Raw genomic sequence first — 19,488 nt, 5'->3', positions numbered from 1 at the left:
TGTAGGTGTTTTAGTGAGGCCGGGTAGGAAGGGCTTAATGACCCGGAAGCCATTACACGTCACCCTGTTGTTTTAACATTGAGTATCTCATTTTAGGTTCTTTTAAATTAGTTAAAATTAAATTTATTCTCTAATGGAAATTAATCATAAAATTAGTAGATATTTCACATCAATATCCTAATAAAAAAAATTTAATAATTAAATAAATAAATAAAAATATTTTAAGTATCTAATAAATTAATAAATTTTGTTTTGAGTCTATAATATTTTTGTTTGCATTGACTCTTAATAAAATTTTGTTTTAATCTTATAATATGCAGATGGTATGTTATTAATCTCTATCAAATATTTTTCTAAATTACTAATACAAAATTAAATTTAATAATTAAAGTACTGCTTAAATATATTTTGGGTTTATGATAAAAAATCATCGAATTTTGTTTTGAGTTTTTAATATTTTTTTTATATTAATTCACTAATAAAATAGAAATTTTGTTTTCAGTTTGTTTAATTCTTTTAACAATTTTTTTCTATAATATGTAGATTATTTGTTATTATTTCCTATCAAATTTATTTTTTGGTGAAAAGAAATTTATTGTGAATGAGTGGGAATACAAGTATGGGCCATGAAAGGGAGCGCAGAAAGTCCAACAAGGAGAAACTGTTGTGGGCCCAAAAACTTGAATCGCTTCCAAACCCTAAACACACGTACACACGGTCGTTTTATACTCGTGTCCCTTCAGCGTTTTAGTCTTCTTCTGCACCCGCGCCGTTTCTGTGCTTTTACTCTGCTACCTTGGTAAGATCTGATTTCTCCCCCGTGTTCGTGTGTTGGTTCATACTACCAAATTTCGTTGTGGGGTTTCCTAGATTCGCTTTATTATCCTTCGTATCTTACATTTCATGTTTCAAAAATGGACTCTGAAGCCTTTTTAGTTTTTAGATTGATGTTGTGATCCTTGAGTATACAATTTTATCTTGTGATAGACAATTAGAAGACGACCTTTTGACAAAATTTTACCTTTCGCAGGAATTGTTGTCTGTTTTTTTTTTTTTTTTTTTATGATGATGAAATACATACTTATTTGTGGGGGTTTTGAATTATGTTTAATAGTGTGACATGTGATGGGTGTTAAGGTGTTAGTAATAGCTAAGGTGAACTTGCAGCTTTTGTTCATATTGTCAACTGACGTGTCTCCCCATTCAAGAGGGGTTTAAATACGATTGTATTATTGGGCTGAAGTTTTCAGCCATTGAAAATGGAAAATATTGTTTGTTGTTTACATTTGATTGGCACAATCTTGGTTTATGTCAGTGTGGTTAATTCTTCTGAAATTTGTGACAGTGACAATGGTGAGGGTTAGTGTGTTGAATGATGCTCTTAAGAGCATGTACAATGCTGAGAAACGGGGGAAGCGCCAGGTCATGATTAGGCCATCCTCAAAAGTGATTATAAAATTCCTTTTGGTGATGCAAAAGCATGGTATTTGTTTGTTAATCTTCTTTTTTTTAATAATAGCTCAATTTGGTTACTCTTGGTTCATCTGTTTTTGCCTTGATTGTGTTTTCTAGGGTACATTGGAGAGTTTGAGTACGTTGATGATCACAGAGCTGGAAAAATTGTTGTTGAATTGAATGGTAGACTGAACAAATGTGGGGTTATTAGTCCGCGTTTTGATGTTGGTGTCAAAGAGATTGAAGGTTGGACTGCTAGGCTGCTCCCCTCAAGACAGGTCAGTTCAAAAGCCTTTTCTTTTTGTCAAATTTCAGAGATCTTCTTTCCTTGTCCTTGTTATAGAAGAGCATAAACTCGTTTTTGAAAAGACATATTTGAGTTATATCATCCCATATTTGAATCATATCGTCCCAACTTTGCAATAGGTTATCTTCTAAAAGCCTTATTTGTTGTCTTCAATTTTTGACTTAACACTCTAACCATCTAATGATAGGAATTTGAGAATTTAAATGGCATTATAATTTCAGCTAATAAAATTCTGAATTATGAAAAAATTGTTGAGATGGTGGAGGCACTACTTTGTTCAAAGTTTTATTTGTGCATAGAAAGGTTGGGCACTTCAGAAATTGTGCCATTATATAGGCATCCTGTACAATAAGAGTTGTGTACTTGAGTGTTGTTTGGTTTGATAAAATATTTTCTATTTTCAATATGTATAGGTATTAGTGAGAACAAAAAATGAAAACACATAACAATCCAAAGTTGTTTTCATTAGTTTTTTGTAAACTTTTGAAAACAGAATAAAGTGGAAACGAGTGAACTTTTTTTGTAATTAAAAGTGAGAATAGAAAATAAAATCACAACATTTTTTTCAAACCTAACAGCCTCAGGTTGCAGGTTTGTATTTTGCCCAATCTATTTCCCACAAAAAATGAATAGTGATTTCATTTCAAATTCTCCTAACATACGAATTCAGCCTGTGTAGGATCCTAAATCAAGATAAAAGCCATGACTGGTTTTTCCTTTAGTTTTGCAATCCTCTCATCCAGTTTCATGTTTCTGTCTCAAATTTGTGTGTAAAGTGATGGCAGCTTGCCAATAGATTTTCATGTTGTGATACCATTTTCTGGTATAATGTTTCTTCTGTTTTAGACATCGCTGATATGATTTCACAGATACGATATTAAGCTGGTGCCTGTATCCTAAATTTTTTAATCATGGTATAGGCTTTGTACACAGTTTCCATTGTTGACCCTAACCTTTGTTTACACAAATGTTGCAGTTTGGGTATATTGTGTTGACTACCTCAGCTGGCATCATGGATCATGAAGAAGCTAGGAGAAAGAATGTTGGTGGGAAAGTGCTGGGTTTCTTTTACTAGTTTAATTAGTTTCCTTTGAAGATTTTGCTCTGATTTCAGTTCTTGAAACTCACCGGTTGTAATGATCAATGTGTTAGACCCGTAGTTTATCAAGTATAGCATTAGCAGGAGATGTTTTTCTGGTGTGCTTTGTTTTGTTTGCTAAACCAAATTGGTCGCCATAATTTCAACGGATTTCTTCATCGTGGCAGTATTAGCTATGGTTGAATCAGTCTTGCTATTATGGTTGAATAAGTCTAAGTGGGAGATAACTCATTCCATAAACTATCATTCCATAAACTAACTTATGGGTTGAGTTAGATCAAGTTTAAATTTTAAGATAATATTAAAATCTGACTATTGGATCTATTTAGCCAACTATTATTGGATCGTTACGAATTTCATGATTGAAATTTCATGATTGAGATGTTTAATCCTTGATACAAAATAGTGTATTGAAAGTTTCATAGAGTAGTGATATAAAATAGTATTTTATAAGTGGAAACTTATTCTCATTTCATAAGTTATTTTTTTTGAGGTTTATGAGGTTCAATTAGGTCAAACTCTAACAGTATATTTGGATTGATGTCGAGGTTAAACTCTAACAAAAAACAAAAGCCATAACTGGTTTTTTCCTTTAGTTTTGCAATCCTCTCATCCAGTTATATATAAGATTTTTTTAAAAGATTAAATTATTGTTTTTGTTTTTAATTTGATCTTCTAATTATATTACTAGATCCAACGCAAATCTCGGATCTTGACGTTCTCCTGATGGTGGAACTCAACAGCGGCGTTGACGAAGATCTCGTAAAAGATCCTGAAGATTTAAGAAAAATGTTTACATGGTTGTCTTCTGTTTTTTGTAGATATGATCATTCTTGTTTTACCAAAGCCCAACCGTGGCTTCTCTGTGGATCCATCACCATTGCTTCAACCTCGAGAAACTCGTCGGCGATCAATTTGTACGATGGGAAAGGTCTATTCCGATGGCCAAAGATGGGATAGGGTTTGAGTTTGAGTTCACATATGGGAAAATAGGATTGTCAATTCTAGTTCTTTGTTTCTCTAATGTGTCTCAGTTTATAAGATTTAGTTTGTTTTCATTTTTCAATTGTATATTTGTGGGGTCAGGAATTTTGATCTCTGTACGAAGTAAATTATGTGAGGAACATCTTTTGCATGATTATGCTTTTACAAATTTGGGATGGATGCAATGTCATTCTGAACATGATTTCGTTTTTTTTTAATAATCAACATCATATATATTGAACAAGGCTTTTAAAACAGAACCCGTGTGAAGGTATATATACAAGATTATATAATAATTAAGTTATAAGTTAATATATAATTAAAAAAGTTAGGATCTAAAACAATATTTTATAAAATAAAAACTAATAATGTGAAATATTTAAGTATATTTTTATTTATCTTACAAATGTTTTAGATTAAATATTTTTTTAAAAAACAAAAAAAATTAAAAACACCAATTCAACCCTAATTCTTTATGCCGGTTCAATATCAATTTTGACTAATTTTATACCTGTTTGACTAGTTCTTGATTGATTTCTATCAATTTTGAAATGTTCTAATTTTTTAGAATCTCCCAACAGATTACGGTTCCTAGTTCAATCGATTGAACCAACCCGTCCAACTTTAAAAACCTTGATATTGAATAGGATCTTACACATTTGATAAGTACCACGAACTTTAATGTCTACCATGGTGTTTATAATTCAAATTGAACTCATAGCTGAATTAGAAAAATCAATTAAATAAGATTACGGGAGACGGCCTCACTAAATATAAAAATTATATTTTTTTAAAATAAATATTATTATGGTGACGGTTTTATACATTTAATGACACTTTTAAAATGAACACTAAGTATGATGACGTTACATCCAGATTCTAACATCATTTATTAGATCGAAGGACTTAATTGGATCGTTTTTAAGAATTAAATAATCAAATTGAATTAATTAATAATTAGATGACCAAATCAGATTTTGAAAATAAATTAAATGACAAAACAATAATTTAACCTTTTTTAAATGTTTAAATGATGGAACTCTTGGTGAAGAGAGGCAAGCAAGGAGGAGAGAAAAGAAAAATAAAGTAGGAAATACGGTAAAATAATTGACCTGCTCTGTAATTGTTTTTTTTTTCCAAGAGAAATAATGGAAATTTTCATATTTCATGTGTCTCTAATTGTTTTTCATTTATATTTTATTTCTTAGATAAAAAAGTATCTATATAATCAAATGTTATTTTCTCCTCTCTCTCTAATTAAATATGTGAACAAATAATTTAATTCAAATATATATATATATATATATATATATATATATATAATATTGAAAATTAAATTATTATGTATGATAAATTTATTATTATATTAATGATAATTTATTATTAATTGACAATATAAAACTACTTTACCCGGTTGATATATAACTATTAAACTATTATTTTAAATAATATAAAATTTATCCATTTTTTCTTTAATTTTGATTCTTTCTATTTTCATTCACATCCAAATCATGTGGTAAATGACAATATATTGAACTATTGGTCTTTAGAAATTATCTTCTCGTGCAAGTGAATGGATGATATATTTTGATCTAACTATAACTTATTTTAATGGTAATCTGTGCAAGTATACATTTTAAGTGATAATATAGCTTTACGTCCTTGTTCAGTTGATTTCTGCTAATAGTACAAAGCTCAATATATTTCTTCATGTGTAGAGAGGATCACAGTATGCAAATAAGGAGTCGAATGGAGACATATAAAGGCTTTGCATTTTAATCTTAATGCTAAATTCAAGAAATTCTCTTTAAACTATGGACATGCAATATGATTTCTCAATTCACAAAAATATGCGTATGGAATGTACGAGGATTTATACAAAACCGTGCACATTAGTTATCACTTATGTTGTTTGGCTCCGGCAAAAACAAAAACAAGAAAAGAAGAATCAAAACAAAACAAACATTTGAGTTTTGGTTTTAATTTGATGTTTCAACGTCCAACTCAAAAGCTTTTCCTTTTCTTTTATTATTCTGGCCTTGGTTAAAAGTTTGACATATATATACCCAGCAAGTTGGGAACTAATAATAATTATAGTTTTCATTATGCATGGGATCTTGAGTATTTGGCCGAAAAAGGGATCTGGGAGAGCACGTGAGAGTTATCATCAATGGAGGAAAATGATACGAATATTTTTTCAAACTACAAATACAATTGTGGGGACTTGATCACGACGTTCCATTGTACGCATAAATCTGAACCCAGTTTGGCAAATTTAAAATAACATTAATACTTTGACCAAATAAAATAACAAACATTATTGCAGGGAAGAGCTAGCCATTTTTTTATTCTTATCAATGGGACTAAACACATGAAATTATTTAAGGGAGTCAATATGTTCTTATAAAAGGTAGAAATATGTTTTTGGTATTTAAAAATACATCTTTTAAGCTTTTTTTTTTTAAAAAAATGTATTTATTTTTATTTCTTACATTTAACAAATATCGTAGTTCTTTGTTAGAGATTAAAAGTGAATGAATTTTATAAATTTTGGGGTCTGAAAATAAATAATTTTCTTATAAACACTAAAGCAAAAAAATATCTCTAATGAAGACAAAAACATTTAAGTATATATTATAAATTAAAGAAAATTTACCCAAATTTTAGGTGGTATAAATGAAAGAAAAGACAAATTTTCTTAAAAAACTTAGCCGGAAAAAGCTGTATACATAAAATGTGTTAATATTACTGTTTAAAAGCAAAAAATAAAATAAAATCTGTTTGCTAATTCCAAGAAACAGCAAACAAAGAGATGCCATCAGTGTTGGATTGAAGACAACTGGCGTGCATGTTCAATGTTGGTTTACAATTTTCCAAAAGACATTCATAATTTGTTTGATTTCTGCTAGTAGTTCATTTTCCAAAATAGTTCAACATAAAAGATGATGTGAAACAAACGGAAATACAAACATTTATCATTGTTGCATGGGAAATCTTATCTATCTCTACATATATTAAATCTGTCCAGGTATCACCGTTTAATGAACTTCTTTCTTGTCCTCTCTCTCTTTGGAATTAAATTGATTATGTTGTTCTTCACAATGCTTCTAATTAATATACATTTCAAAATAGTAAGAAAAAAATAGTGATGGTGTACCTGATTGTATTTGTAGGAATCGTGGAATCCCTCTAAGGCTCTAACTAATTCACCAATCCGTTGATCTCTCCCTAGGGAATTTGCCACTATGCCATGGCATCTCTTGCAACACCATAGTGCGTAAGAAGAAACCCATATTTTCGTCCCCACCAGAAACTTTTTTCTTTTCAGAAAATGATTTCTGGCCGTCTTTTTTCCTTTCCTTTTTTAAAGTTTTTCTTAAGGATTGGGCTGATAGAAAAATCTTGACTAAATGAATTGATAGCCATTATGATTCCGCTAAGATTTTTGGTGCTTTGGGAACTAATAACCGAACATGACACAATTTTTTGGGCAGAATAAACAAACATTTTTTCTTTATCACCTACTTCCATATCATCCAAGATTAAGTGTGCGTTTAGATTGTGGTTTCTGTAATTCCAATAATCATTTGTAGAAGTATACTTTTTGTTACTTCTGCAGTGGAAGTACATTGAATTGAACGTGATCACAATTCCAATAACTATGCAAATAGTCAAATGCGTTTTAATCTCTATCGAAAAACTTACGTAATTATCTTGAGTGAACCAAGTTAAATACACACTTAAAGTAATAGTACACATTTTTAATTATGTAGAAATAAATAAGTTTTTTTCTGGTATTATAAACCATCACTCATTAGGATCAAACTTATCAGCTACTTGGATCCAAGTCAATAACTTGGCGAAAAATGTCACCCAAGTTCGGTTAAAACATACACACGAATAGAAAAAAAAGGTAAAAATCCTATTTATTATTTGGATTTAGGCATTTTAGCTGAGTATAAAAGATAAAGTTTGGCAGAACTGAGTCTCCATATTACTTTTTTATACCTAAAATAAAAGCACCGATTCGCAGTTAGAGAACTCTCCAACCCATGTGACGCACATGCCCTTTGGAATTAGTAAATCCTAACATATGTTTTAACATGAATATCGATCAAATGGATAAACACTAGCCTTATGCCCAATATATATATATATATATATATATATATATATATATTGGCCTTCAACAATATTCTCGTCCCGATTATTTGTCACTTCCAATTTTCGCTTTGAAATATGGTGCCTCGGATGGAAGGATATCTTTATTAAATTAGTCCATGTTTTTTTTTCCTTTTCAAAGTAGAGATTATACCTAAAACTAAAACGAATGAAAAAGTAATTCCGCTACATATAACAGTGACCATAGTAATTCCATATGCTATATATTTTTTTTATCATTCATATGCTATATACGTATGTGTATGTTTAATTTTTTAATATATTCAAAGGCTTTGAGAAAAACATGACTTTGAACATGCAACATTCCAAAAATGCACTAATACAACTCCTACGTTGTTGGTACTTTCTTTCGGAAATTCAATAATATCTATAGTTTTGTTTGTTAAACTTTTTTATGAAAAGAAAATCACTTTTAGCATAAATTTATGCTGGTTCATTTGACTTCTAATAAGTAGGATTATGATTATTATTTTTCATAAGTTTGCAACATGAATTTGAAAATGACTTTGATGAAGACATCCAAGACTCAATTCTAAGGAAAGAGACGCTGTTGTTCTCCGAAAAAAAAAAACAGTTATACTGTCAACCATATAAAATGAAGTTAATAGTGAACTCAATTATAACTTTTTATATTGTTATTATTTATATATATATTTTTAAAAAAATCTACTTAAATTATTACTGAAAATTTATAATAAGTTTTTCCATTTAGTTATTTTTTATATATAATGACCACAGAAGTCTACACTAAAAATTAAACCCATGACTTCATGGCTAAAGTTAATTATCTTAATGCCATCACTAATAATTTTTCTTACAGATTAACTAAGACATTATTTTTAATTTATTTTAATTTCCTTTTCTTTTACATTATTTATCATTTATTTATTAATTAACCATCACAAGCCACATGTTTTCTTTCAATGAATCAATCACAAGCCAGTTAAGCAAGAATTATTGACTTTGAGAGACAAAATGCCACAAGCTGGAACACTCTCCTCCCTCTTCCACATAATATCTTATCCGATATCTTTCGTTGAGAGAGGAAACTAAAAATTGAAAAAATACATTGAAAAAAGAAGTGGAAAATTGAGTGGCAAGGGCACATTCATACTTTTCTGCAATACTGCACCCAAAAAAAAAAAAAACTTTTCTGCAATAATACCCTTCCTTTAAAATTACTCTCATATAATAATAATAATAATAGAATATTATTATTATTTATTCATTTTTCCTCTATATTATTATTCATCCCTTTTTTATGTCTCGAACACTTTCTTAAAGCTCTGCACCACAACCTTCTTCAACTTGAACTCGAAGTATGCGGTTTGTGTGGGATCCAAAAGTTTATGTTCCTTTATTCACTCTCAATTTTCCATCATAATCTGCTTCTTCAATTCCCCAATTTCAAGATTCTTATTCTGCTTTGAAATCCTAAGCTCCACCCTTTGTTCGGTGTCTCTATTTATTCGTCTTCTTTGGCAGAGTTAGTGATTATCGCCGCAGCAAATTCTCCAAGGTTATTTTTTTCCGCTGATTCTAAGCTCAACGCCTTGTACCAATTCACACCCCAACTTGATCTGTGACTTTGGCCTTTTCAGCTACATTTCAAGAGCTTCTTCATTTCCTTTTTGTTTTTTGGGGGTTTTTTGTTCCCTATTTTTTTATTCTAATACAGTGATATCCTAGTACGTGTTTTTGTTTTTGTTTTAATTGCAGTTGTTGTATTCGCTGCTAAACTATTCTGGGTCTGTTTTTTTTTTTTTTTTTTTGTTGAGCTTCGTTCAAGTTTGAATTGAAAGTTTTCTCCTTTACTTGTTCATTTTGATTTGGTTTTTCTTGCTTTGCATTTTGAGCACCCCTTTTGATCTGGGGCGTTCTGGTGTTTGTGTGGTTCTCTGTTTTAGTGTTTTCTTTTTGGGGATTTCGGAGTGGAAGTGGGAGTTTGGGTGATCTGGGTTTTGAGTTGAGGTAAGGGGTTTGTTGGATGCACCTATTGGCTTAAATCATTTGAAGGGTTTTTATGCTTAGTTGCAAAGATGCTTCCTGATCAGAGAAAAAAGGTAAAGTTACTTAACTGATGTACATGTAGATGTGTGTGTATATATGTAGCTTAATCTGTGTTTTGTTGTGAGTTCTGCTTCTATAAGATATGGATAGTGTTTGTATTCTTCATGATTGAAAATTTTTGTTTTCTTATCCCATCGAGTGTGGAGCTCTTACTCTTCTCTGACACTACTTTTTTCTCTCCTTTTTGCTTGTGGATATGAGAACCGTTTCTAGTTAAGAAGAAACAAAGTGTCTTGCAAATGTCTATATTTCTCTGCCATATGCCTAAGTCTGTAGTGTTTGGTTTGTGAGAGACTCTGCAGAAATTTTTCCGTCGTTTAAGATTTGGTTGTCTACTATTTTGGTTTCCATGGTGTCTGCAGACTGTTGCAGTTGATTGTTTTAGCCCCCGCATCTCCCCTTTTGTGTTTCATTTCATTTTAATATTACTAAATTACTAATATCGAATTTCGTGTCTTTTTTCATAATTCATCTTTTATCCCTCTGAAATTTAATTATACCTTGCAAATTCTACATGTGGGATTTAAAACCTCCAAAAATATGTTTGTTTTGATTCATTACTTTTAGAGAGGATCAAGTCAAATTTACATTCCGTATTTTTTGTAATACGACTCTTATCTTATGTTTAACGGTAAAGTAACAGTCTCATCTTTAAAAACTTGGAGCTACCTTTATCCTCTATTATTCATGGTTGGATGCAAACATTAGACACTAATCTTATGTTTCCTTCATTAAAAATATGGATGTTGCAGATCATTTTAACCATACGTATGGCTTTGAGTTTGCTTAGTATCTTCATTAGAATAATTTGGTTTGTTGTGTTTTTGCAGTCATCTGTAGAGGTGGACTTCTTTACTGAATACGGTGAAGGGAGCAGATACAGAATAGAGGAAGTAATTGGTAAAGGAAGCTATGGTGTTGTCTGCTCTGCATATGATACACACACTGGAGAAAAGGTTGCAATAAAGAAAATTAATGACATATTTGAACATGTTTCTGATGCCACTCGCATTCTTCGCGAGATTAAGCTTCTTAGACTTTTACGCCATCCAGATATTGTGGAGATCAAACATATTCTGTTGCCTCCTTCTAGAAGGGAATTCAAAGATATATATGTTGTCTTCGAACTCATGGAATCTGATTTACATCAGGTCATCAAAGCTAATGATGATCTGACACCAGAACATTACCAGTTTTTCTTGTATCAGCTTCTACGAGGCTTGAAGTATATACACACAGGTTAGTTAGGGAATCTTTCTTAGATTGCTTGCTGTAGCATATATTATATGATCACTGTGGCTGATTTTGAATTTCTTAATGGACTTGTAGCAAATGTTTTTCACCGTGATCTAAAGCCAAAAAACATTTTAGCAAATGCTGACTGCAAACTGAAGATTTGTGACTTTGGTCTTGCCAGAGTGGCTTTCAATGATACTCCCACTGCTATTTTCTGGACAGTATGAATCTTTTTCCCTGAAACTATCACCTTCAATTGTACATAGCTCTCTTTCTCAGTTCATCACCTCTTAATTCCGTTTGTTTGCTTGCAGGATTATGTTGCAACACGGTGGTATAGGGCTCCTGAGTTGTGTGGATCCTTTTTTTCCAAGGTGCAATATAAGTTATGACTATTATTTAAGATCGTTGGTCAATTTTATCCAATATGATTTGCCCCTGCTTGATATGATTTACTAAGTTAAAAAGTTTGATTTTTCATGATGAATGTTTCAAATAGCAATTTTAAATTTTAACTGTACTAAATAATATATGTACAACCACTTTTTCTCACTTAAGTAGGTTGGCCACGTAGATGAAATGATGTTGTAATGTTCTATTATGGGTTGTGTCTATAGGCAAGCCGTTGACCTTTATATCCTTCTTAATGGTTCTTATTTCATACAGGACTGATGCTTTAGACATCAGCAACTGGTTTAGGGTCATTTTTTACTCTTAATTACATTATAAAGTCTATTCTGGTTGGTTGTAATATTTAAATATACAATAGGAATCAGTACCTATCATTGTTTATTTCATATTTTAAAGCAGTAGCCAGGAAGTTGATCCTGTTTGTGAAATGAAGTTGGACAATGCTTCTATGCTTCTGTGTACCTTAATGATTTATTATCTTATCCTGGACTTTGTAAATATATTTGGTCATAAACTTTTGTTTTTCAGTATACACCAGCTATAGACATATGGAGCATTGGCTGCATTTTTGCTGAACTTTTGACCGGAAAACCTCTTTTCCCTGGGAAGAATGTTGTTCATCAACTAGACCTTATGACTGATCTTCTTGGAACTCCATCTCTTGAAGCCATTGCTAGGGTCTGTTGTTCAGTTTCCCTTCCTTTTAGCAATTTTGTTTGTTCTATTTTGTTACTTAATGAAACCTTGGTATATACTAATAGGTACGAAATGAGAAAGCTCGGAGATATTTGAGCAGCATGCGAAAGAAGAAGCCAGTTCCTTTCTCGCAGAAGTTTCCTCATGCAGACCCCCGTGCTCTTCGTTTGTTAGAAAGAATGTTGGCATTTGAGCCTAAGGATCGGCCTACTGCAGAAGAGGTTAGATCTTGATGTCCATCTATCTGTTGTTCACTTTCTCTGTTACATCTGGTTAATAGGTTATCGTGTGTATAATAATGTTAGGCTCTAGCGGATCCATATTTTAAAGGCTTGGCAAAGGTTGAGAGAGAACCATCTGCTCAGCCAGTTACCAAGATGGAGTTTGAATTTGAGAGACGCCGGATAACAAAGGAAGATGTACGAGAGCTTATATACCGAGAGACTTTGGAGTACCATCCGAAGATGTTGAAGGAATTTCTAGAAGGAGCAGAGCCAACAGGTTTCATGTATCCAAGGTATTGTCTAAATCTCTATCCAAATTTTTGTTTTGCACCGCATTAGCACTTCATGAACAACATATTTGGTTGTTGCTTTCACCTGATATTGTTACTTCACAGTTCATAAATTTGGACACTTGTTGGTTTTACAATTTTCATTTTTGCTCATTAAGGAGCCTATATATACAGTATCTTTTTAGTTAGATGTAACTCCTATATTCTGAATGTAGAGCTATGGCTAAAATTATCAAATTTATTGAAGAAGTACAAAAGAAAATGCCATGACAAGCTTCAACATATATGAACAAAACAATCTCCATGGCTTTTTTTCTCAAGGTTAAAAGCCACATGGTTTTCAAATTTCATATTAAGTTCATAGATAAAAAAAACTTCGTACCCCATTGCCCAGAGGCTCTTCGCTATGCGAAGGTATGGGGGAGGGATATTGTACGCAGCCTTGCCCTTGCATATGCAAAGAGGCTGTTTCCGGATTCGAACCCATGACCAACAAGTCACCAAGGCACAACTTTACCGCTGCACCAGGGCTCGCCCTCTAAGTTCATAGATAGATATACAAAAATATTGATATATGGATACTTACGATTTGGTGTGCTTGCTAATTTTCTTTTTTTGAAATAAATTACATCATATGTTTGTTGAGATGTAATTTTAACTACAAATTCATTATTTATGGGATTGTAAATTTGTGAGTTTCAAGCATATTTAATTTTAATTGATGTATTTTAGAATTGCCTAGTTTTGTTACTCTAATTTCTGTTAGGTGTAACATTAGCTTTTGGTTTTTCCCCCTTGTTTTTTTTTTCCAAATTGTATTTTGAATAGTGCTGTGGATCACTTCAAGAAACAATTTGCATATCTTGAGGAGCATTACGGCAAAGGGGGAACTGTTGCTCCGCCTGAGAGGCAACATGCATCATTACCGAGGTATCCCAATTTTCTGTTACTATTTTTTTGAATTGTTCCTTTCTTCTTTGTCCATTGTTCTTTTATCTTGTCAAATTCCAATATAGAAAAATCCCTTTATCTGCTTTGGAATTGCCAACTCTGCTGATTTGTTGCTGTGCATGCAGACCTTGTGTGTTGTATTCAGACCACTCAATGCAGAACACATCTGAGGTTGCAGATGATCTATCCAAATGTTGCATCAAAGAAGTTGAGAAACAACCCATAGAAAGGAGTAGTGCTATCCCTATGTCTAGGCTTCCTTTACAAGCACCGCAAAATATTCAAGGTGTGATGATTGACTTTCGTATATATTTTGCCCCTTCTCTGTCTCCCTTTTGTTCTTCTTATCTATGGTATACACATGGCTGACATTCTCTGATAAAGAGTGTTGTGCCTTCCTGAAGCTTGTTTCATTTTAATTCATCTCTTTTAATCTTTGCAAACATGTACTTCTTTCTTCAGCCACATGGTGGGAATTGTGTGTGAATGGCTGATAGGAACAAGTTTGTATAGAAGAAATTCTGAAATAGAGCTGTGGAATTCTTTAATTGTTTTGATGTTTTTTGTCATCATATTCTTTATTCTAGCTGCATATATGTACTGTTATTTCCAAAAAGAAGAAAAAACTGTCTTATAGAATATGGTAGTATTACATATAGATTTAAGGTAGTACAATATAATTCTCCTCTAATATTACCTATAGATTTAAAGTATCATAATGCTATTGTAATCCAATGTACATTACATTTGTGGCTCACTTTCTGTAGGTGTTGCTGCAAGGCCCCGAAAGGTTGTTGGTTCAGTAATGCGTTACAACAACTGTGGGGTAGCAGTGACGGCCGAGGCTGAACAGCGGAGGGTGGTCAGGAATCCATCTGTTTCAGCTCAGTATGCAGCATCGAGCTGTTCATATCCTAGGAGAAACCCAGGCTATAAAAATGAGAGGGGGGCAGAGGATGATGGGATTGAAGGTTCAAATGGACTGCAGCCAAAGTACATGGCAAGAAAAGTGGCTGCTGCTCAAGCTGGACCTGGTGGTCAGTGGTATTGATAATGAATTACATTGAATCTATGTGGCCAACAAGAGCCTTGTGTTGTGCCATGAAACTCTGATAATACCCGAGTTTCATGTGCTACACCTAATCTTGATCATCTGAACTGAAATTTCACATTCGAAGTAACAAAGGGAAGAGCTCAAGGGACTCAAGTCCTAATGTTGAAGTATCTAGAGGATGATTTCTAATTCACGCTATTTGCATGGTCAAATTTAAAGGGTTCTCGTGGTCTAATTGATGATTTTCTTGCACTCTAATTTATTAATAACAGAGTACATGAAAGATCTGAAAAGCCATGAACTTGAAGGCAGACCACCAGTTGCTTCATTGCAGAATGGGAAGTTGTTACTTTTACCCTATAGTATTACTTGAGTACCAATACCAAGATAATGTATTTTTTTTTTAAAAGAACTTATAGCCAAACTGCCAAAGTCATATTCTCTTGTCCCTTTCTCCATGGGGTATCTTTGGGGTTAGTAACTTAATTTGGTGTAACAAAAGAAATGAAGTGTTGGTTCCCAATGAATGGTAACTCCTTGTTTCACATGTTTGCTTACTGAATTCCACGTGTGCACTCTGATATTTTCCTCCAAGTATTTTCCTCAGCCTATGAATCATAAGTGCTTGTCGTATCTTATTATGGGTGAACGTGGGTGCACACTTTTATGCCGTCTCACAGAAAACAACACACTAATTTATGCAAGAGATAAGGAGATGGTTTTTTATGCAGGCCCTATTTGGGGGATGGAGGGGTTCAGTTCCTCTGCCATTCAGATTTTAGAATACAAATGCAGCAAACTCGTTGCTCAAATGCATTGCATAGCACTTTAACTCATCAGTCTCATTCATGACATCTTTTTTGACCAGACTCTATTGGCCAAGAGGTCTTAAACCAAGACAAGAACAGTAATAGAAGAAGTAAACTTTTCATTTCATTCGATGCCCTGCAGCAAGCAATAGATATTTTTCACGAGTAGAAGTCATGTTTAAGTTCAAAAGTCAAAACATTCACACTTTGACTGGTCAAATGCCATTTTTTTCAACTATAATTAAGGTTTTTCATACTGTAATTCAATTCAATAAGATTGTTGAATTTGAGTGTAATTATTTAATAAGTTATTGTTCAGGCTGATTTCTAACTAATTGATGACATAAAATCCTGTATCCTGTATCCTGTATGTCTGTATCAAAATCACATTTTGTCTCTCTCCATTTCTTGTGTTGTATATATCATCCAATGAAGAGAGATCAAATTGCGATGTGTTAGGAGAATAGCTGTATGAGTATAAATATGAAGACGTAGAAAGTATGGTCTTGAATATTATTTTACTAAACCTCTTCTCATCAATCTATCTATCTCATGTGGACAAGCGAGTGCTCCATGTTCCGCAGGCTCCTCTGCACCTCTCTTCCCCGTCTTTCAAAACCCCAATCTTCAAGCTCCTTAACCATTCTCAACTCCTCACTCACCCAAAAACAAAAACAAAAGCCCTTATCTCCCCAAACCATCAAATCCTTCTCCTCTTCCAAAATGGGGGACGCGCGAAGACCCTTATTCGTCCCAATCCCCACTTTGGAAAAAGCAGAACGCTCCGACCTCCTCCGCGCCCTAGAAGCTTCCATGGGCTCCCCTTTCAGCTCCGAGCCTCTCTCTCCAAACCCTAACCCTCTAATCATCGTCATCAGCGGCCCCAGCGGCGTCGGCAAGGACACCCTCATCGCGCGCCTCCGCGACTCCCGCCGCGCCCTCCACTTCGTTGTCACCGCCACCACGCGCCCCCGCCGCCCCGCCGAGGTCGACGGGAAGGACTACATCTTCGTCTCCAAGGAGGAGTTTCTCGGGATGGTGGAGCGGGAGGAGCTGCTGGAGTACGCGCTGGTCTACGGTGACTACAAGGGCGTGCCGAAGCAGCAGATTCGGGAGTGTCTCGCGCAAGGCTGCGACGTCGTTTTGAGGGTTGATATTCAGGGGGCTGCCACGTTGAAGAAGGCGCTCGGGAAGTCGGCGGTGTTTGTATTTGTGGCGGCGGAGAGCGAGATGGCGTTGGTGGAGAGGCTGGTGGACCGGAAGACGGAGACCGTGGAGTCGTTGCTGGTGAGGATTGGTACTGCCAGGGAGGAGATGAAGCATGTCAAGAATTTTGATTATGTTGTGGTCAATGCGAAAGGGAAGCTTGATAATGCGGTCAAGTTGATGGAGTCTATTATTGATGCCGAGAAAGCTAGGGTTTCTCAGAGGACTCCTCACTTATAATGGACGCTCAACATGGTAATTTGTTCTTATCTTTTTCTGGGTTTGCTATTGAGGACTCGTTTTTTATGTGAAATTTTCGTGCTCAGTTGAATGGATTTGTTTGCACTTGACTGATTTGAATTATCGGTGAGGTCATTGAAGATGAAATTGTCTAATGTGTGTTTCGTTGTGGAAAGGATTGGTGTTTCTGCAACCTGCGATATCCATTCTTTGTGAAACAAATTTGGAGTAACATGTCAATGTCCTTCACATCATACTAACTCTGGATTAACATGTTAAGTTGTTAATATTAATCCCAATATGTAGTTTGTGCTAAAAAATGAATTGTGTTGAGATTGACATACTGCAGGATATATTATATTGAAATATGCAGAACATTGACAATGAATTGAATCGTAGGATAATATTCAAACCATGGTTTATTATGTTCTAAGTTCTCCTCAAAACTCAAAATATCTCAATTAAGCAAAAATATCTAAAGAGGGATATCCACACAACATATGAAGTAGCTGTTTGTTTCATTTAGTAGTTATCCATACAATGTACCAACAAAATTCAGTATTTTGCATGGACTAGCTTGTACGTGAGTGATATCAGCCCATTGCAATGCTTGATTGAGATTGTGCCCAAAGGTATTTGATAGTGAAATTTGCAAAACAAAAAGGTATTAGGCATGTACTCGTGTGAGCGTGTGTACCTGGTAATGCATCATATTTGCTTATGCGCCTTGTACAATGGTGAAGTTTAGATAGTTGACAGACTTAGATTAAATTTGGGGGCATGCTACATTCACTAAAATTGGATTGTTATAAGTTGCACATAGTTTGTGAATGGAGAAGGTCACTTCATTATGAATTCAAAGTTGAGATTGTCTCAGTTCAGAGTGAGATTCTTTTTGTTATGGAGATGCGTGCTATACAGGGGTGAGTTTATTTTTTGCTGGATCTACTTATTCTTGATTATAAGTAACAGTATTTTCTATATTTACTTATTTACTTAATAAAATTGATTTTTCCTTTCATTTTGATATTGTGTTGATTATGTAGCTCTTTGTACTATAAAGAACTTACTTATATGCTTAATCATTAATATTTCGTGAATTTCTATTTCCTTTTATTTTCTGGGCTAACATAAGTGACTTGAACCTTGTGTTTCTGGTATTTGTAACCAAAGGTAAGCACCAATACTTTACAGATACTTGATAATCCTAGTTTCGGTTTACAGTTTTTTCAGTTCTATTTTTTTAACTTCTATATCAATATAGACAAGACTACAACAATATTTGGACAAATGATAATATTTTATTATGTTAACAATGATTTATTCTAACATCGTTTATCTCTGTTGATCTAATATTTGATTTTTTAATTGAAATTTAACTATTTTATTTGTTGTATTTTAGTCATACTCGTCCTATAATTTTAAATTTGCCATATTTCAGTGTCAGCATCATGTTGTATCTGTGCTTTCTAACTTGCAACCTGCATGGCATAACTGACTATACTGTTAATATTGCCTTTTCCCTGTAGGTTTTATGATGGATGATAAACTGGGGATGATCGTAAAAATATTATTTGTGAGCTCTGCTTGCCAGTGACGAGCTTGATGCTCATTTCCTACGACTGATGTCATCATGGGAAGACATGTTGGGGGTAATGGTTCTAGTGGTGATTCTTCCAATACTGCCTTAAATGAAGTACAAGTGTTTGTTCTTGGTGAATAGAAATTTTAATTACAATGCCAAATATCATTTGTTTATTTTATTCGGTGATCTGGTTGGAAATAGTTATGTAGGAAGCAAATTGAATTTAGTGGATGAAACAGTGAACTGAACTGACACAGATAGCTTTGATACCTCGTGTAATCCTTCTTATGAACTGATTCAAAAAGCCAGTGGCTCAAACTTAATCCCAATAGGTTTTTATGCATTATATTGGGTTGTACTTCTTTTCCTTTCTCTCCCCTCCTCTCATTTACTCTTGGTTAAACTGCAATATTTAGGTGTGCTTGGAGAACAGATAGGAATGAATCAATTTTTATACTTGTTCTAATTTAATAAAGAAAGTGGAAAATAAGATGGTTATGAATTTTTTTCCATCTTTTCTTTGTATATTTACAACTTTAGAGTTTGTGAACGATGAGATAAAGATCCTGGTCGTTCTTATGTCACATTTGCTATTATTTCTTCGATTTTCTATTTTACTGGTATAAGTTTGCTCTTATCTAATCCGTGAATTACCCGAGTCATATATGATCTGGGTTGAAGATCCTATC

The 19,488-nt window shown here is 33.5% G+C and overlaps 3 protein-coding genes across 4 annotated transcripts; all 3 read left to right on the top strand.

Annotated features, from left to right (window-relative positions):
• The first annotated feature begins 660 nt into the window (after window positions 1-660).
• Window positions 661-3,048, top strand: LOC114388559 (40S ribosomal protein S15a-1). The gene is made up of 4 exons (XM_028349103.1): window positions 661-799; window positions 1,346-1,483; window positions 1,573-1,733; window positions 2,739-3,048. The coding sequence occupies exons 2-4, from the start codon at window positions 1,351-1,353 to the stop codon at window positions 2,835-2,837; spliced, it is 393 nt and encodes a 130-aa protein (XP_028204904.1). The 5' UTR covers window positions 661-799; window positions 1,346-1,350; the 3' UTR covers window positions 2,838-3,048.
• Window positions 3,049-9,280: 6,232 nt separating this feature from the next.
• Window positions 9,281-15,542, top strand: LOC114387935 (mitogen-activated protein kinase 15-like). Of its 2 annotated transcripts, none has more exons than XM_028348220.1 (10): window positions 9,281-9,546; window positions 10,928-11,336; window positions 11,427-11,554; window positions 11,648-11,707; window positions 12,273-12,422; window positions 12,506-12,661; window positions 12,746-12,957; window positions 13,783-13,884; window positions 14,031-14,191; window positions 14,673-15,542. In XM_028348220.1, exons 2-10 carry the CDS (start codon window positions 11,228-11,230, stop codon window positions 14,954-14,956), a joined length of 1,362 nt encoding a protein of 453 aa, XP_028204021.1. In that variant the 5' UTR covers window positions 9,281-9,546; window positions 10,928-11,227; the 3' UTR covers window positions 14,957-15,542. The 2 variants fall into 2 exon arrangements, with proteins under 2 accessions (XP_028204021.1, XP_028204020.1); XM_028348219.1 differs by having other exon boundaries at window positions 9,281-10,090.
• A 606-nt stretch (window positions 15,543-16,148) lies between these two features.
• Window positions 16,149-19,162, top strand: LOC114387936 (guanylate kinase 3, chloroplastic-like). The gene is made up of 2 exons (XM_028348221.1): window positions 16,149-17,229; window positions 18,744-19,162. The coding sequence occupies exon 1, from the start codon at window positions 16,321-16,323 to the stop codon at window positions 17,212-17,214; it is 894 nt and encodes a 297-aa protein (XP_028204022.1). The 5' UTR covers window positions 16,149-16,320; the 3' UTR covers window positions 17,215-17,229; window positions 18,744-19,162.
• Window positions 19,163-19,488: the final 326 nt, after the last annotated feature.

Source organism: Glycine soja, chromosome 15 (genome assembly GCF_004193775.1).
Source record: "Glycine soja cultivar W05 chromosome 15, ASM419377v2, whole genome shotgun sequence".
Taxonomy (NCBI): domain Eukaryota; kingdom Viridiplantae; phylum Streptophyta; class Magnoliopsida; order Fabales; family Fabaceae; genus Glycine; species Glycine soja.
This window is presented reverse-complemented; position numbering and strand designations above follow the sequence as displayed.

What these genes read in the sequence shown, in the direction of transcription:
- LOC114387935 (XM_028348219.1), top strand. Translation starts at nt 10,067, where the DNA reads ATGCTTCCTGATCAGAGAAAAAAG. An exon ending in GTGGATCCTTTTTTTCCAAG is followed by an intron (nt 11,708 to 12,272) that starts GTGCAATATAAG and finishes TTTGTTTTTCAG; the next exon opens with TATACACCAGCTATAGACAT. An exon ending in CAACATGCATCATTACCGAG is followed by an intron (nt 13,885 to 14,030) that starts GTATCCCAATTT and finishes CTGTGCATGCAG; the next exon opens with ACCTTGTGTGTTGTATTCAG.
- LOC114388559 (XM_028349103.1), top strand. Translation starts at nt 1,351, where the DNA reads ATGGTGAGGGTTAGTGTGTTGAATGATGCTCTTAAGAGCATGTACAAT. An exon ending in TTTGGTGATGCAAAAGCATG is followed by an intron (nt 1,484 to 1,572) that starts GTATTTGTTTGT and finishes TGTGTTTTCTAG; the next exon opens with GGTACATTGGAGAGTTTGAG. An exon ending in GGCTGCTCCCCTCAAGACAG is followed by an intron (nt 1,734 to 2,738) that starts GTCAGTTCAAAA and finishes CAAATGTTGCAG; the next exon opens with TTTGGGTATATTGTGTTGAC.
- LOC114387936 (XM_028348221.1), top strand. Translation starts at nt 16,321, where the DNA reads ATGTGGACAAGCGAGTGCTCCATGTTCCGCAGGCTCCTCTGCACCTCT.